Below are 18,816 nucleotides of genomic sequence, written 5' to 3' on the forward strand. Positions count from 1 at the left end.
CAACTGCACTGAGGCACACTTGCTGTACATATATTTACATATACATACTGTATCTGCATTTTTTGAATCTTTGCAAGGACTGCTCTAAGCTGCTTTTTATATTGACAGCATGTCATATTTTATTTTTATCTTGTCTACAATTGCTACTCAGTGGTGGTTGTTGTTGTGTGTCTTGTCTCTATGCTGCTGTAACTGCGAAATAATTTCCCTGCTGGGATGAATAAAGTAATTCTATTCTATTCTATTCTATTCTATTCTATTCTATTATCCTTCTTGATAACCTCTATATTTCTCTAAAAAGATTTATATTTTTAGAGAAATATCTGTTTATAATATATATTTACATCAAGTTAATCTGCGTGCATCTACATCTTTGCTCAGTTTAATAACATAACAACCTAAAATAAAATGTGAACTAAAGCTTCACTGTTTCAAAACTAACACCGGAAAAGGTTCTAATAAAACAAAAAAATAGCATAAAATGTAAATAAATCAGCTTTAGACTGCAGTCTGGGTCAAACCCAACCCTGATAGAGCCGTCATTGGTCACAGCTGGAGATTAATTCACTGCAAACATAGGATCAGTGGGTACATTCAGTGGGTACATTCAGCTAGTGAAGTCAAAAGCTATTTCTGTCCTCGATATGTTTTTGGGTCAGTGGTTTAGCCTCATGTTGGCAGCAGTATTTCTATCTGTTTCAGGAAGTATTTACTTCCCTTTTGTTCATATAGATGTTGATGGTGTGATGCTCTTTTTTCTTTTCACTTTAATTTTATATTTTTCAGTGCTGAGTTCAGAGTAGAAAGGTTTAAAAATGTGAGAGAAGCAAACAAGTTTCAGGTCAGTTTGCCTTGTCGATGGAAAACATCAAGAAGCATGTAATACAAATGTAATACATTTATTAAATCTGTATATATACAGTGCTTTTACCAAAGAAAAACAAAGTTGAATCAGTGCAAAAATATCTGATCTCTGTAGCGCCAACCTGAAGGTAAAACAAAACAGTTTGTGTCCAGCATGTGTGGAGTCTGCAGAGAGGTTAGGTGGCTCTTAAGAGCTCTGCCTTAAATATCTAATAATAATCGGGTGTTTTAAATATAAATATAATAATAAATGCTTGTTTTAGCTGGATCTTTTCATATAATAACTTGATTTTACATGAATAACACTAAAAATGCTAGTGATATTTAGATCCATAGAAAATGCATCTATTATCTTTTCTGAAAAATTTTAGTTTTTAAAATTATTATTTTAAACCCTAAAAACGTAAAAACAATCAAATTTTGGGTTTGCGGTATAAAAAGTTGACTAATTTTTAGAAAATTATATAAAAATAGGCTCATACATAAATCCCTATGTAATACAAAAAGTGCAATAAGCACAAAACCAACAAATATTTTATCAAATAATTACACTAAAAATAAATAGTAATCAAAAAAGTCAGAGGCTGAATTAAAATGACATTTATTAGTCACATTTCCTTTGATATCATGACTACAGTTGTTTTCACTCAAACATGTTGGAGTGAACAGTGATAGTAAACATGGGGACTGACCTGTTACAGCAGATAAAACCTAATTTAATTAAATAAGACATGTTTTAAACACATGGCACAAACAGGGCAAGCAATGGGAAACTGCAGAACACGTGTATAAAACCTTAGAAACCTCTAAACACACAAAAAATAAATAGACACAAAAAAGAAAGATTACGTTTGTCAGAGCATTTTGGTTCAGAGTTTATAGGTAATCATTAAGAATAATAAACACGATATCAGTTCTGGGTTAACTGGATCCAGTGCCTGAGATGGAGGAACTGAAATAAAAGCCACTTCTGACAGTGACGTGCGGTGAGGATCATAACTGGTGAGACACCAACTCATTTTGTACAAATCCAAAACAGAAGCTTATTTTTCAGATTTGACCTTTAATAAAGTTTTTAATTGTGTTTTAATCAATTCAATACTATTCAACAATAGCAAGAAAACAAACTATTTAATATAAGGTCACATTTATTTCTTTTAATTTTGAATGTTTTCTTTGGCTAACTTCTTCCTTTTCTGATTAAAATTGACATTTTTGTATGATCTTACCTTTTTATTTTTCTGACAGCCTTAAAAGGTTTTATTCTGACTGTATTTTTAGTTTTCTGACCGTTTTCAATCTTTTCAATGAGTAGAAGAAGAAAACCTGTTGCTCAACACTGCCTCCTATTGGTGAGAAACGGTACTTCCTGTCTCACCCTGCGCACTTTTACAGCCGATTAGAAAGACTAAATATGCCACTCACATTTATTAAACATATTATACAAACTGAGGAACGTCAACATATATAGAACATGTGTTATTTAATAAATATATTAGCGATGCTAAGAGAACAGTAATGGGCATGCGCCAACTGCTGTGTGCAACACAGCGCCCCCAGAGGTAAGGCACGGCACTACACTGCCTAACTTCTTTCATGTATTTCAACGGGCAATGTGTAAATTCTGCGATTTTTACTATTAAAAAATTGCTGTTCTTGATATTACAAATAAAAAATCAAATTAATACAAGACATTTTTATTTTCTCTCATCATCATTAGCATCTATTTTACTTTTCAGGATTACAGGAGAGTTCTCCCCTGACCGCACGAGGCTGATCCAGAGGTGGCTATGATTCTTTTGTTTGAAATAAATATGTTAGCTGAGTTTTAAAACATGAATGAATGAATAAATTAACATTTCAAAGATCTTCAAGCTTGTCAAACGGATAAAGTGCCAGGCTTCCTTCAAGAACCAGTCATGGTTTCTTTGTGTTAGAGCAGCAGACAGACCGAGATTAAAAATTAAAACACAGAGACTCAGTGGACTGGACCATCAGTCAAACTTCCAGCAGGAACAGTCTGACCTTCATGCAGGAGGTGTTTAGTGTTTTCTCAGTAGTATATAGGCCATGAGCAGGACAAGGCCCGCCGACAGGCCTGCAATCACAAACTGGTGGATGGAGAGGACGTGCTCCAGCGTGTGGATCCGCTCCTCCATGGCGCTGGTGTGGAAGTAGTCGTAGATGCCGGCGGTGATGCTCCACAGCGCCCACACGGCGTCCACCACCAGCGGCATGGTGGGCGAGGCTCAGCCGCAGGCCGCAGTGGCTCCGTCAGAGCCTGGAAGGAGCGCAACGATTCAGCTGGAGCTACGTGAAAAAGCTGATAAAACATATATTCCATGAGTACGACTTAAAATTCAGTTCACACTGATCAGTTCCTCCAGGAATCCATGACTGATTTTGGAATTTTTTGCAATCAAAAATCACTGATTTTCTGGGACTACTTTAGAAATATTTACGGGAAATTTTGCAATATTTGAGTTCAAATAAGACGTCATATTAGGCAATTGCAGATAGAAACAAAAAGAGGAGTAAATTTCCACCACACAACTCAGAAATTTTTAGATCAAAGTAAAAAATATTCTAGATAAACAACATTGAAATTTCTGAGTTTAAAAAGTCGACAATTTTCCAGAAAACCCATAAATTTTTAGATTAATCTAAAAAATATTCTAGAAAACAACTTTGTAATTTCTGATCCCCCAAAGTCAACCATTTACTTTAAAAAAAACTGGAATTTGTTTAGAAACGTAGAAAATGTCCAAAAGTAAAAGTTTAGACTTTTGAAACTTTTTCTGGAAATTTTTTATTTTAATCTCAAAATTTCAGATTTATCTTCAACTTTTGGAGCTTATAAGATTTTCTTGTTTTTTATTTCAGAAAACGTCTGAGATTAATCTAACATTTTCTGAGGTTTTTTTTTTTTTTTTAGCAATCTTTCGACTTTTGGAGCTCAGAAATGTCCTTGTTTTTTCAAGAAGAAAAAAAAGAATAAGTTTCATACATTAACTCGAAATTTCAGATATTTTTTTTCAAGCTAATTTCTGACTTTTCAAACACAGAAATTGCATGACAATAAATGTGACCCTTTATGACTCGCCACATGGACCGCAGACTAAATCAGGCTGAGGGACGAGTAGAAGTAAGGAGTACTGCCATCTGCAGATGGGAGTTAGCATCATTTTAACCCAGTTTTCGACAATTGTTGCGGAAATTTTGCAACACACACACAATTGTGAATTATATATTTAAGCAAAACATCTGGGAATCTGTGGAATTTTCGCGTGAAATGTTTTAAACCAGAAAACCAAGAAATTACACCTTAGAAGAACCCTATTCTGATCTCTCTCCTCCAAAGAGAAATAAACGCAGAAGGACAACCATGCATTGGTTGGGGCATGCTCTATGAGTATGTTATTAGAAATCATGCATAGAAATGAACATACTCATATAAATGAACATACTCGTCACATTTCTGTTTAAAACGTAATTTCTACCTTGATTATATGTAGTACTCTAAATTTCTGAGACTGGATTTAGAGTTTACTTACTTTGTATTGTTAAGAAAGTAAGGTTTAAAGATTTCACTTTGTATATAATGAATCTGTGTTTCTTTCAGAAATAATTAAAAAATATTGAACTTTTTCACGATGTTGTCATTTCTGGAGCTGCTTTGTACCTGTGCTAATTAGCCACATGCTTGCTAGCAAACGCCTCTGTTACCTAAAACAAACGTTTAAGCTTTATTACTTACAGCACGGGTAGGTCATAAATATCATGAAGACCATAAATGTCCATCCACCCAAACGTGCTTCCCCGACCATTACATTCTCAGATTACAGCAGCAGAAATGTTGAAATCCAATCTGTTGTGAACTATCAACTTCCGGGTGTGCTCCACTGTCAACATTCCCCTTCCCTACAAGATGTCTATTGCAAAAGTTTACATTTTAAGGATTTCACCTTGTAGTCCAGAATAAAATCCATAAATTGACATCTAAAATATCTCAAAGTTAGTAATGGCATTTGTGGAAAAATTCGGCACTGATTATGGAATTTAGAAGAGGATGGGTTTGATTTTATTACTTTAAAGAGAGTTAAACCGGTCGGTGCGCATCATGAGTCGGACTGCGGCTTTGATTGTGGACTAACTGCATGTGCAGCTGTCTAGGTGTAAATCTTCAAGGAATAATACCGAAGAATCTGGAAGGGAACAATTGCTATGGCACTTTATGCCATTAAATGAGATCGTAACGTCCGAGGATTCTGGGTAGGCGCGGTGGCCAAGTGGTAAGGCGTCGGTCTCGTAAACCGAAGATCGCGGGTTCGAACCCCGTCCGTGCCTAGCTAATCCGGCTGATAACCAGGATGGTTTTTTTAACCTACAAATTAACCGTCTTTGTTACTTTATCTTCTCATTTATATAACTTTTGAACCTATTTTTTCCCTAGACGAGCACAAAATGACAATACAGAGAAAAATGTTTTTTTTAACAGGAACTGATTGATGATTTGAGAATACAGAGGAGACACTTAAAAACAGAAGAACTGAGATACGAGTCCTTTATGCAAATGAAAAACAAAAAGTTAATAACAAAAGAGAAAATAATGCAGTAGAAAAGGAAAAGTGGCCAGTTTGTCACTCCATTAGTCTCTAAGTCTAAAGCAGATTAACTACAGACATAACTGAACAGAACTGTCAGAATGGCCTGAAACCTGCGCAAAGTTTTAGAAAAATGGCAGCCATTTCAGACATTAAAGTCAAGTTGTTAAAAATTATTCAGAAATTGAAAAAACTTAGAAATCTACGGAAGAGGATTAGGGCCACTGAAAAAAAAATTTATCATGTCATCCGGATAGAAATCCTTCTGCCCTCGGGCCGGGATCTTATGGCTCCTGGAGCGGGCTGCAAACAGCTCACATGGACTGCAAGTTATTTACAAACAGAACAACTAAACTCAGCGACAGCAACTTCCTGTTTCAGACAAAATCCACCAAAAGCTACAAAGTGCCAGAAAGCTGATGGCTCAGATATTTCTATAGCACAATAACTACCTGCTAACTATTTAAATTTTAATAAAAACACATTGACTTTAAACGCATTGGTAGATTTCTACCAATTTAATCATTAAGATCTTCTCTAAACAGATCTTCTCTAAAACGTTTTTTAATTATTTAAAATAAAAGCAGCTAACAACTTTAGTTTTCAGGGAACAAAGAAATGTTTTTTATAATCTTTTAACCCAATACATTGTGTTTTTATCCATTAAAGTCTCACTTTTATTGAGTACTTCAGTAAAAATGTGGAAAGGTGGTAAATATACAGCAGAGTTGGGTGAAAGAAATTATCACAATATTGAGCAGTTTGATAATTATAATTATTCAAACTAATCGTTCAGTTTCTAAGATCACATGTGTTTCAAACAAGCTGAAAGCAGAAATTAAAATAATTAAACAAACATCTGACTTATTCACAAAAATTCTCAAATTAAACACTGAAAATTTCAACACTTTATGGGATCAAAATGACACTTTTTAAACTAGCTTTGCAAAACTAATTTGCTATCTTATTGAATTTCATAGCTTCATTATTAACATTTTCTCCCTTTAAGATGTTGAAATAATCGTTTTATTGTCGAGAACTAAGTATGTACACCTAGTGAAAATATTATAAAATATTACATGTTCAACTGATATCAACAAAGGGTGCTGCAAAGCTTAACGGTATTAATCAACACAACCAAATTTATACAAAAATAAAATAAAACAAACACAACTTCAAGGTGCATTAAGAAAATTTACAAACACAGATAAAACCTTTGTACACCTAACTGGATATATGACTTCTTTGGCATGTGTTCATCACCTATTATTTAAAACAATAACTCTCAAATGAATCATAATCAAATGAGTCATTTGATTATGATTCACTGCAAAGAAATGTGATTAACTTTAGACCATGTTGACGAGAAGGCAGTTAGAAATCCTAAAATCAGAGACAAACACCCACCAAAACACAAAACTAATATTTTAAACCTGTTTATTGCCTTATAATTATTGTAATTAAACTGAACCAAACCTTAATATTTCATTAAAGAAGTTATCTGCGCTTTCTGGCTTGTTTTGGTCCGCCATGACAGTCTGTCCGCCGGCCGCTACTGCTTCCTGCTCCTCTTCCGGGTCCTAACGCCCGCCCCGTTCCATAATAAAAATGGCTAGAAATACGGCCACAGGAGGGCGTCAAATCACACACAAAAACAACTTTTCCTGGTTTTTAAACTATATTTTCTTCTGGATTTTGTCTGTATAATATCTTTAAATAATTATATGTTTTAATGTACCATTTATTTTAAAAAAAAACATTGAATATGTGTGAGATTATAGATGATAAAACTGTTAATCAATTTAGTTTAAATTGTTTTAGTCCAGCCATGTTAGTGGTCCATTGACTTGAAAAGTTGTAGTTTTTATTCATTGCTCCACAAATCAGAATACCCAAAGCATTTAGGTTTTATTTATACAGATATGAGCAAATTCAAGTGGAATTTTTTCTTGGGTTAGCAGTGCTGCATGTCTTTTAATCCAACTCTTACTAGAAAAACTAAATTTGAGTGACACCAAGTCTTGCAGTGTGTATTTTCAACTCAGTGAAGTTGATAGTTATATCAACTCATGATATAATGATTATTTCAGTTATATGTTTATGAGTATTCAAGGCACTTGATTTTTTCTTGTTTATGCAAGACAGTTTTGTCTTTCTTGATCTTTTTGGACAATTCCCTTGCTATTCATTTAACAATCTACAGTCGAGCATTTTAGGGTATTCTGTCTTATGCAACTAATAAAGCCTTTGATTGGATTCTCTAAAAAACTCAATGTTGTTTAATTGCAGCTTTGGGAGATAACTATGTGACACTGCTTCTGGGTCCATCTTTTTTCAGAGTGTAAAATGTTTGCAACTTTGATCTGTGATGGGTTCATATAATTTTATTTTACTTTTTATTTTATTCATTTAATAATAAATATTATAGTTCACTTAACAACTAAAAGAAATCATTGACATTTTCAGTTCTCTTTAAGTTGTATTTGTTGCATATTGTTTGGTAAAATTTATATATACTTTGTACACACGTTTTAAAATATTGTATTCTATCAATTTGTGCACAAATGATGATCACAACAAAAATATTGCAGGATACATTTTATTTGCCCAAAGAAAGAAAACTGAATATTTTCTCCATCCTGAAATAATCAAAATCAGATCAGATCAACATTCATGACCTCCACCTCTCCAAACGGTATAAGCTCCACGGTTTCCCAGTCAAACACATTTCCTTTTTCCACCCTTCTCCCATTAAACAGACTTTGGATGGCATGGTCTGACAGGACGGAGTCCCACATGGTCACGTCAGAAATCTCTCCCACAAAACTCTGCTTTGCATCAAATTCGCCCAGAAAACTGTCAGGATCCTGGCCGAGGATGACTCTGCCTCCGGGGCGGATGGTGTGACCCTTCCGGTAGATTTTGGTCTGACTCTTCCTGCCGTTCATGAAGACAGCCGCAGCGCCTGAGCTGGAGTCCCAGGTGAAGCACAGGTGAGTCTGCAGGTAGCCGAGGTCAGGGACTTGGAACAGAACTCCATCCCCACTCAGGTAGAAGGACAATCTAAACAGAAAGTTGTGTGGTTTTTAATTTTAGCTAAGATAAAGCTAAAGCATGTAACTTTTATGAAACATGTTGTTTTTTTTAACATATTTGCTGAAACGTATGTAGATCAAACAGCCAATCAGATCCCGGAGGCGGGATTTATAAATGTGGAGCTGCTAGCCTGTGTAGTTCAAGCTAGTTAGCTTAGCCTCCGATGACGGTTTTCCTGTTTATCCACCATTAGCACCTTTACAGCAAATACAGGTTGAGTGACACAGCTAAGGTTCATAAATTACACATTTAGCTTTCAAATTAAGTATTTAGTTAGGACGCTAAATATTTAGTTTAGAAATTAGATAGGTGTGAAACTAAATATTTAGTTAGCAAAATAAATATTCAGCTTCCTAACTATATTTAATTTGGAACCAATCTAGTTTGAAAATTAAATATTTAGCTTTCAAATAAAAATATTCAGTTAAGAAGCTAAATATTTAGTTAGCTTACAAACTAGCATTTTGTATACAAACTAAAAGTAAAGTACCAAACTAAATGTTTAAATCTGGGCAAAATATTTAGTTTTCAAGCTAACTAGTTGTTTCCAATTCAAATATTTATTTTTTTTTACCCCTCCAGGGTCTTTTGTGGGCTCTAGTGTCCCTTATATGACAGCAGGCTGACAGGAAACGGGGAAGGAGAGGAGGGAAGACATGCGGCAAATATCGTCGGGTCCGGGAGTCGAACCCGCGACGGCCGCGTCGAGGACTCAAGGCCTCCAAATATGGGTCGCGCTAACCCCTACGCCACCACGGCACGCCCCTCAAATATTTATTTTGATAACTAGTTAGTTCCAAAGTAATAATTTATTTCCCAAACTAAATATTTATCTTTCTGACTAAATATTTAATTTGAAAGCTAAATATTTAGTTTGCAAACTCATGCATTAAATACTTAGTTTTGAACTTTGATGTTTATAAATGTATGTAAAAAATAATGTGAAAATATCACTTTCAAAAATGAACTCTTGAATTTATGCCATTCATTGAATAAATATTTATTATTATGTTTATTTTGCCAAATAAACACAAAATTGAGGGTTTCACCTTCCATCCAGCTCCCGCCACACATTCAGCTCATCAAAGTCGTTGGTCCGATACGCAAACAGGAGGATTTCTCTCTCACCGCTGAGCTCGGTAGCCACACGCATGCACAGCGTGAACGCTGTCAGCTTGAGCGGCTTTGTAGCGATCATCTCTACGTAGCTGGTACTGGTTTCGCTGGGAAAGACCAGGCTTCGAATGGCCTCACTCCCTGAGAGAGAGAGAAAAGTTCAAACAGAAATCCATCCATCCATCCATTCAGTTTTTAGTTTTTATTTTTGAGGAAAAAAAATATCAATGGAGATGTTAAACTTACCACTGAATGCAGCAGAGATAGAAAAAAGAACGAGAACAAATGACAGCCTCATTTTCAGAGAGTAAACCTGTGAAAGAAATAATTCTCAGTGACCTGATGGAGTAAATATGTCCTATATTCAGACTAAAACTTTACCTGCAGTTGAATGCAGACAAAGACAGACTGCTGAAATTCTCGTGAAAACGAAATGCTTTATATTTTCACTTCATCCCTACATCCTACCTATTTCATCACAGATAGTTCAAATTCCAGGTCCAGAGAAAATATTTGTTTTGAAACCACCTACACAACCTTTGACCCCTTTGACTGTGCCCTCCTGGTGGATCACATAACCATGAACACCTATTGGTAAAACCCTTTAACAAACTGTTATAATATTAATAAATAGTGTCTCTGTATTCAATAATAAGTGACAGACATCAGGCTCAGATTGTGGCAGCTATTGCAGCACTTCTGGTGACGGGCAGCACCTGGCACCTTATGGCCAGGTGCTTCATAAAAATTCCACTTGAATTTGCTCATATCTGTATAAATAAAACCTAAATGCTTTGGGTATTCTGATTTGTGGAGCAATGAATAAAAACTACAACTTTTCAAGTCAATGGACCACTAACATGGCTGGACTAAAACAATTTAAACTAAATTGATTAACAGTTTTATCATCTATAATCTCACACATATTCAATGTTTTTTTTTAAAATAAATGGTACATTAAAACATATAATTATTTAAAGATATTATACAGACAAAATCCAGAAGAAAATATAGTTTAAAAACCAGGAAAAGTTGTTTTTGTGTGTGATTTGACGCCCTCCTGTGGCCGTATTTCTAGCCATTTTTATTATGGAACGGGGCGGGCGTTAGGACCCGGAAGAGGAGCAGGAAGCAGTAGCGGCCGGCGGACAGACTGTCATGGCGGACCAAAACAAGCCAGAAAGCGCAGATAACTTCTTTAATGAAATATTAAGGTTTGGTTCAGTTTAATTACAATAATTATAAGGCAATAAACAGGTTTAAAATATTAGTTTTGTGTTTTGGTGGGTGTTTGTCTCTGATTTTAGGATTTCTAACTGCCTTCTCGTCAACATGGTCTAAAGTTAATCACATTTCTTTGCAGTGAATCATAATCAAATGACTCATTTGATTATGATTCATTTGAGAGTTATTGTTTTAAATAATAGGTGATGAACACATGCCAAAGAAGTCATATATCCAGTTAGGTGTACAAAGGTTTTATCTGTGTTTGTAAATTTTCTTAATGCACCTTGAAGTTGTGTTTGTTTTATTTTATTTTTGTATAAATTTGGTTGTGTTGATTAATACCGTTAAGCTTTGCAGCACCCTTTGTTGATATCAGTTGAACATGTAATATTTTATAATATTTTCACTAGGTGTACATACTTAGTTCTCGACAATAAAACGATTATTTCAACATCTTAAAGGGAGAAAATGTTAATAATGAAGCTATGAAATTCAATAAGATAGCAAATTAGTTTTGCAAAGCTAGTTTAAAAAGTGTCATTTTGATCCCATAAAGTGTTGAAATTTTCAGTGTTTAATTTGAGAATTTTTGTGAATAAGTCAGATGTTTGTTTAATTATTTTAATTTCTGCTTTCAGCTTGTTTGAAACACATGTGATCTTAGAAACTGAACGATTAGTTTGAATAATTATAATTATCAAACTGCTCAATATTGTGATAATTTCTTTCACCCAACTCTGCTGTATATTTACCACCTTTCCACATTTTTACTGAAGTACTCAATAAAAGTGAGACTTTAATGGATAAAAACACAATGTATTGGGTTAAAAGATTATAAAAAACATTTCTTTGTTCCCTGAAAACTAAAGTTGTTAGCTGCTTTTATTTTAAATAATTAAAAAACGTTTTAGAGAAGATCTGTTTAGAGAAGATCTTAATGATTAAATTGGTAGAAATCTACCAATGCGTTTAAAGTCAATGTGTTTTTATTAAAATTTAAATAGTTAGCAGGTAGTTATTGTGCTATAGAAATATCTGAGCCATCAGCTTTCTGGCACTTTGTAGCTTTTGGTGGATTTTGTCTGAAACAGGAAGTTGCTGTCGCTGAGTTTAGTTGTTCTGTTTGTAAATAACTTGCAGTCCATGTGAGCTGTTTGCAGCCCGCTCCAGGAGCCATAAGATCCCGGCCCGAGGGCAGAAGGATTTCTATCCGGATGACTCGGAGGAGCAAAAGCAGCGGCTGCAGCAGCGCCTGGATGAACACTGGAGTCTCATTTCAGAGGAGCGGGTCGAGAGGCTGTCAGTGAAATACCAGAATCCTCACTTTAAATCAGTGGCTTTTTATCATTTTTAGGTGGTGGAAAAGGTTTTAGCTCAGTTCTGTCTGTTTTTCTGTCTCTGCAGAGGAAACCTGGTGAAAGCCGTCTGGAGTCCCAGTGAGCGGATTGTGGAGCTTCAGACTCCTGCTGTGAGTTTTTTTAATTCATCCGTCTTTTGCTGTTTTATTTGCTGTTTATTTGTCTGAAAAGTAGTGCATGCTGGGAAAAAGATAAACTTTTGGAGCTCTGTACTAATTAGCTAAAAATATAACTTAAGAATGTTTGATTTGCAGAGTTTGTTATTCATTAAAACTCTTAACCAGCCAGAAATGTTTGCATTTGTCACATTTCTTTCTTAGAATATTATGCAGTCTAGACTTGTTTTATAATAATAATAATTACAATTATTATTCCTTATTTCTATATATTTTTTTGTTTTTGGATTTACTTTGTTTTAAGCATTCTTCATTTTGTATTGCTTTATCTTTAATTATTACTCAAATTTTATTTTTGTTTTATTTACTTTTCTATTAATTTCCGGCACCTTTTGTTGCTTTTTAAAATATTATCAAATATATATTTTTTATTGTTTTTTTTGTCTGTATTGATGGAAACATAAATTTTTTTCTAAAAGTGTAGTAAATTTTGGAATTATTGTTTTTTTTCTGTTGTTTTTTTCTGATATTTAAAGTTGAACAGTGGAGGGGGGAGCAAAAAATGTAAAAATCATTTCAGATTTTGCTATAAATTGTTACTTTGTTATTTCTAGAAGCTAATAATACTTGTTTTTGTTTTTTTTGTATATATATATTTTCTTTTTCAGGGCAAGTTTTGGCAGACGATGGGTTTTTCTGCAGAAGGGAAGCAGTTCCTCCTCCCTGAAGAGGCGCTCTACCTGATGGAGTGTGTGAGTGTGTGAGATGCTGCTCAGGTTTGGCTCTAATGGCGCCTCTGGCTGATCGTATTTGTGTTTTATGGGCGCAGGGCAACCTGCAGGTGTTCCATCAGGACCTGCCGCTGTCCATCCAGGACGGCTACGAGGCGTTCCTGTCCTCAGACTCTGTGAGTCTGCAGCAGTATCAGGTGCAGTCATGACTCTGAACGCTGGAACATTCATGTCTGCGCTGATCTGATCGTTCTTCCTCTACAACGAAGGTGTTCGGTCATCTGAAGCGCCTCGGATATGTGGTGCACAGGTTTGATCCCAGGTAACAGAATCTGAAGGTGGAAACATTTCTGTTGTTTGTTTTAAACTGTAAAACAAACAACATTATTTTAAGTGCTGTTAAATCAGCACTTAAAATATCTAATTAGGATAAAACTGTATTGTTGACTTTAATGTATTTCTAATGGTTTTAAATCTTTAAAATACAAATAAATTATTTTCATAATCGATTAATCTGACAATCAATATTCTATATATTTTTAATGTAACCACTTAATAGAAATATGTTAAAAGATGCAAATAAACAAATAATTCAGAAAATAAAGTGAATTATTTTATTGAATTAGAACCAGGTGAAGCTAAATCTGCCGCTTAAAGAGTTTTGAGTAAAACATATTTAAATTTTTTTTTTAATCTTAAATGCAAAATGCGTTCATATATTTTTGAGCAATTTTGGTGTAATTACTACTCTGAACATGTTTATTCAGCAAATGACATCAACTAAATTAGTTGATGATTATTTCAATAATTGATTAATCATGTTTAATCTGATTAATCATTTCAGCCCTAAACAAAATTTGTTTAAAGCAGAAAGGTTTTATCTTTCAGTTTTATCTTTCAGTCTTAAGCAAGTTAGTGATTAAAAAAAACATTTACAGCCATTTTAATGAATTTAATGAGGCCCAATAAGGACTTTATTTGTTGTAATCTTAAAAGTTAAGTATTTTTAGGCAGGAATTCAGTTTTAGTCTCAATGTAGTGGGTGTAATTTGCTGTAGATGATTAAAAATAATCATATTTATGGTAATTCAGAGGTACATTAATGTGTGCAGTGTGTGATAGTGGAATTATTGTTTCTAAATTTCTGCTTTTAGTCTGATTGCTCTGAGAGTTTGTCGTTATGGTTCTGCAGGCTGATTGTTTGGTTTTCTTTCTGCTTCCTTTCAGCTCCGAGCCGTCGCCCTACGCCCGGCAGCTGAGCCTGCCTCGGTCCCGGGACCGCGGGCGGAGGCAGCTGAAGAGGAAACGCAGCCCCAGCCCGGCGCCCACGTCCAGGTCAGACAGTTAGTAAAGTAATCAATGATTCTGATCATTTATTGGGGGTAAATTTGTCTCAGTATTATTCAGTCAAACAAAAACTAACCTCAATAACATAAATTAATTGTGGTCAAAACTTTTGGAATTGTAATGACAAATTTTTCTGTAATGGAATATTTTATTTAGGAAAAAAATGTTTTGTCTAAAAAAACAATTTTTATTCAAATACATTTTTTTCTCATGAAGAGAAAATGTTAATTACAAAACATAAATTTTTATTTGCTCATGTCAGAAAAGTCCGTATCCTCTAGCTAACGATTAATCAATAACTAAAATAATCATAAAAAAGAAACAAATCAAAGATAATAATTTATACATATTAATATTAATATTATCATATTAATAAATAACTAATATAATTGTGAAAAAAATCATTAAATCATTAAAATATCTGATTAATCAACAACAAATCAATAGCTGTTAAAGAAATAAAAAATAAATAATAAAATATCACAGAAAGGTTCATTAGATTAGGTGATAATTAAAATAATTTAAAAAATAAAAGAACAAATTGATTAATTGATATATAAAATAATCATTAGTTGTAACCCCACTTGAAGAAGTTGATTAATTTAGCAGTTTAAATTGCGACATTTTAAATGTTTTTAAATGTTTGTTCTTTCTGTCGTCTCAGTAAAACAGCAGCAGCGTCTCAGGCTGAGGAAATGGAGGAGGAAGATAAACTACCTGAGTCCCACCTGGTGGCCTCAGCGGCGCCTCAGACTTCCTCCTCCGGCGCGGCAGGTGAAGTTCAGGCCCGGACCTGGTGGCCGGCGGAGGTTCCCGAGCGGCAGGCGGGTCAAAGGTCAGCCCCCGGTTCTCAGCGCTGGGACTTCAGCTCCATCTGTTTCCCTGACCTGGGCTCCGCCGGCCGCCTGGCCCCTCTGGACGCCTCGTTGCTTCCCGGCGGCGTGACGCCTGGCGTGTGCGACGTCGCCCCCTGGATGCGGAGGATAAACCTGCGGAAAGTGAAAATGTCTCCGAAGGAGGAGGAGAGGGAGAGACGGCAGCGGCGGCGCGATGTGAACAAAGACAAAGAGGTGAAATCATCCAGATGAAGGAATAAAATGTGAATGTTTCCAGTTTTTGTGGGAGTAATTCTCAGGCCTTCAGGTCCAGAGGTGCAGAAACTGGGCGGAGTACCACAAGCTGCTGGAGCGGCGGCAGGCGAAGCGGCAAGGTCGACCCGCTCACTTATGGAGCGGGGAAGTTCAGCCTCTGCACGACCCGACTCGGCCCATCTCCACCGGTGAGTTCAGGCCGGATCCGAGGATTTTCTCCTCCCGGTTACAAGCTGAGATTACCTCTGTTTTATTTCAGCTGAGCTGCTGGAGAAAATCAGCGTGATTAAATCGACTGACCTGCTGGAGGGAGCAGCCAGGTACTAAGAAAATAGGACTTTAAAAGACGTGATTAGATGTTTTTATATCGTTTCAAACCGTTTGACAGCTTTTATGAAGAGAGGAGCCATGTTGGGAGGTTGGAAGAGCAGAAGTTTCTAAAGAGACAGAGGCCCAATTTCCAGGCGTTGAATTAGGAAGTAAAACTTCTTTTAAGTCATATTTGATTCATATAGCATTTTTATAACAACTGAAGGAAACAGTTACTTGATTATGCTAGAAATTTCCCCTTTAAGATGCTGCAGAGGAGTCGTGCACTGCAAAAACACAAAATCTTTGGTTTAGTTCCAAGTGCCAATATCTTAATATCTTAATGAAATGAAAGGAGATAAAAATAGGAACTTGTTTAAAGTCAGTAATTCCCTAATACTGATTAAAGATTTCTTTCACTAGTGGAACTAGTACTAGTACTATTAATTCTATATTTTTTCTAAGTTTTACTTTTTTATCCATTATTGGTTAATTTCTTAAAAACAAATTACATAAAAAATGTAAAATCATTTTGTCTGTTATCTGTAAAGGTCTTTAGGTCATTCTCCTTTTCTTTAATTTACGTTCATGTGCTTTTTTAATTAGTGGACTTTAAAAAAAATAATTTTTACTAGAAATAATAAAATGAATGTAGGAAAATTTATGCCCAAGTTATTTTATTTTTATTTATTGCTGTATTTGTGCCAAAATAACATCAGATATTTTTATAAATACAAATCTTAGCCCATTTATCCCACATATAAAGACGTAGTTTAATTTAAATTTAACATTTGACCATGAAACTATATTTTAAAAAAATTTTTTTAATTGCTAAAGCTAAGCTCCAAACAATATACAGTATGTGTAACTATAATTTAGACTTATAGAAATATCAATTGAAAATAATTCCTAGGGTTTGGAATTAAGGATTAGCTGTTAAATCAGCAGCAGTGCTGTGTGTTTCACCCACATTATTATGCTTTATAATAACAAACATGACCTTCCTGTTAAACGCAATTAGCCGCCATCAGCTCCGAATCACTTCTAAAAGGAGATGATAAATAGAATGGGAGCCCGTCCCGCCGCTCTCACAGTTTACGATCTTTAATTTCCAGAGCCATAAAGATCTGGCTGCAGTGTTTTGTCACCGTGTGCTCCGGTGAACGCCAGTGGTGATGAATTGTTGCATCACTCAGGAGAAATGGATGTCCCTTTGTCTGCTCAGGTTAAAAGGTTCGGAGGAATGGAGGATTTGTTTCAATGTTTACCAGCCGGATTCGGTGGCTGACTTCAAAAAGAGCAACCCGGGCAAGCCGTACGCCCGCATGTGCGTCTGCAGGTAAGCAACGACGGCCTGAGTCATCGTTTACTCAGGATCCACTTGCAATGAAACAATCAACGCGATTTTTTATCACATCCATTGTTGTGGTTCTGGTGAAAACAGTCAATTAAATCAGGTGTCCAAAGTGTGACCTCATAAATGGAGCTGATGCAGACAGAGACTTTTTGTGTTTCTCTTTGTGTGAGATTTTCAAATTTATATCATAAATAGAAAATTTCAGGTACATAACAAGTTTTCTTTAAATATACAGGTTTATTAAGTTTTTTGCTTTCATTTTAATGGCTGAGTAATCTCCAGCAACGTTTTACTCAAAACAGACTTTTCACACTCTGCAGCCTTTGTTGCATTTTCAGCTGCTGCTGCCCAAAAATCTGTTCCCCTCCTCGTCTGTGGGGGCGCTGCGCCAAAAACTACTGTAGGAAACAAAATGGAAACTTTTGAAGAAGAACTCAACTTCCTTTTTCACAAAATGTAGACAAAATGGAGTGGTGTCAGATTTTAGCGGTTGGAGGATTTCTCTTTTGTCTTTGGCTAAAGACCACGAGCTGTTTCTCCTGCTAGCATGTTTGTTTTCAATGTGTTTACCCAGAATGCCCTGCGCTGTAGTTCACTTTCTGCTTTTTGGATCTTTCATTAAAGCAGCACTATAATTTGTTGCTGAGCATGTGAAAAGAAAATAATTCCCAATAAAATAATTGGTAATTTTGACCCCCAGTGTAGAATGGTTCGACTCCACTGAATTCAATCTTTTTGTTCAAAAAATGTTAAAGAAAATGTTCAATATTGTCTGTTTTTGTCTTTCCAGTTGCTGATTAACTTCCTAAATGTTGCAGATTGTGTTTCTTCCTCTGTTCCAGTTTTGACGGTCCTGTTCCTGATCTGCGAGTCATCAAGCAGCTTTCGTTTCAGAGTGGCGACGTTCCCGTTGTTTACGCCGCCGTGGATCACGGAGACATTTCCTTCTACACCTTCAAGGACTTCCAGCTGCCCAGGGACGTCTACCCCTGAGATTCATCCATCCGGGAGTTTTTAAAACTTTGTGAGCTACATATGGAGAAATACAGACTTTTTCAAGTTTTCAAATGACACAATAAACTTTTTTCCCACTTGTACCAAGAACCCTGTAAGGAATTCAAATGTTTACCTTGTTTTTCTTTAGTTTTTTGCCAACAGACGATTTATATCATGAGAATTACCTGTGTTATATTATTAAATCATTGTTTACCTGTAGTAATCAAGTAAATTGCAGTCTGTAATTAATTAATTTCAAAATAAGCAACATTTTCAATTTAACATTTTTGCTGCTAGATTGTTGAATAAACAGATGTGAGCTCGACAACAGAGATGTGTAATGATTTAATGTGTTATTTTGGTTAATCGACCATCAGTAAGCCCTGATCATTCATGGAGCTTCTTTAAAAATGTGGACGGGATGCTGACATAGCTAACGCTAATGCTACATGTTTAACATTGAGATGCTATTTTAGTCTTGAATAGCTTTGCTGATCAGCTAAATCCTTCTGGTACAACATGAATGCAGAAATAGTCTTTTCAGCGTCAAATCAGATTAGCTTAGCAGTAAAAATTAACCCCCAGTGGCCCAGAGAAGCGGTTT

At 35.4% G+C, this 18,816-nt stretch overlaps 2 protein-coding genes, 2 long non-coding RNA genes and 1 other non-coding gene across 5 annotated transcripts; 2 read left to right on the top strand and 3 right to left on the bottom strand.

The window, feature by feature from the left end:
* Nucleotides 1-1,448: 1,448 nt before the first annotated feature.
* LOC114160552 (uncharacterized) lies at nucleotides 1,449-4,775 on the bottom strand. The gene is made up of 2 exons (XR_003598781.1): nucleotides 4,622-4,775; nucleotides 1,449-3,145 (listed from the first exon to the last, which is right to left on the bottom strand). It is a non-coding gene; the product is annotated as an uncharacterized LOC114160552 (long non-coding RNA).
* Nucleotides 4,776-5,139: 364 nt separating this feature from the next.
* Nucleotides 5,140-5,211, top strand: trnat-cgu (transfer RNA threonine (anticodon CGU)). Its single transcript has one exon. It is a non-coding gene; the product is annotated as a tRNA-Thr (tRNA).
* Nucleotides 5,212-5,737: 526 nt separating this feature from the next.
* On the bottom strand, nucleotides 5,738-7,063 carry LOC114160141 (uncharacterized). The gene is made up of 2 exons (XR_003598727.1): nucleotides 6,945-7,063; nucleotides 5,738-5,791 (listed from the first exon to the last, which is right to left on the bottom strand). It is a non-coding gene; the product is annotated as an uncharacterized LOC114160141 (long non-coding RNA).
* Nucleotides 7,064-8,051: 988 nt separating this feature from the next.
* On the bottom strand, nucleotides 8,052-10,179 carry LOC114159429 (pentraxin fusion protein-like). The gene is made up of 4 exons (XM_028041404.1): nucleotides 10,062-10,179; nucleotides 9,927-9,993; nucleotides 9,614-9,821; nucleotides 8,052-8,531 (listed from the first exon to the last, which is right to left on the bottom strand). Exons 2-4 carry the CDS (start codon nucleotides 9,976-9,978, stop codon nucleotides 8,123-8,125), a joined length of 669 nt encoding a protein of 222 aa, XP_027897205.1. The 5' UTR covers nucleotides 9,979-9,993; nucleotides 10,062-10,179; the 3' UTR covers nucleotides 8,052-8,122.
* A 596-nt stretch (nucleotides 10,180-10,775) lies between these two features.
* On the top strand, nucleotides 10,776-18,540 carry tsen54 (TSEN54 tRNA splicing endonuclease subunit). Its single transcript, XM_028042952.1, has 12 exons — nucleotides 10,776-10,894; nucleotides 12,048-12,206; nucleotides 12,312-12,375; nucleotides 13,050-13,133; nucleotides 13,211-13,309; nucleotides 13,382-13,434; nucleotides 14,340-14,447; nucleotides 15,124-15,529; nucleotides 15,603-15,738; nucleotides 15,810-15,870; nucleotides 17,085-17,198; nucleotides 18,059-18,540. The coding sequence occupies exons 1-12, from the start codon at nucleotides 10,839-10,841 to the stop codon at nucleotides 18,207-18,209; spliced, it is 1,491 nt and encodes a 496-aa protein (XP_027898753.1). The 5' UTR covers nucleotides 10,776-10,838; the 3' UTR covers nucleotides 18,210-18,540.
* Nucleotides 18,541-18,816: the final 276 nt, after the last annotated feature.

The sequence above is a fragment of the Xiphophorus couchianus genome, chromosome 16 (genome assembly GCF_001444195.1).
Source record: "Xiphophorus couchianus chromosome 16, X_couchianus-1.0, whole genome shotgun sequence".
NCBI classification, from domain to species: Eukaryota; Metazoa; Chordata; class Actinopteri; order Cyprinodontiformes; family Poeciliidae; genus Xiphophorus; species Xiphophorus couchianus.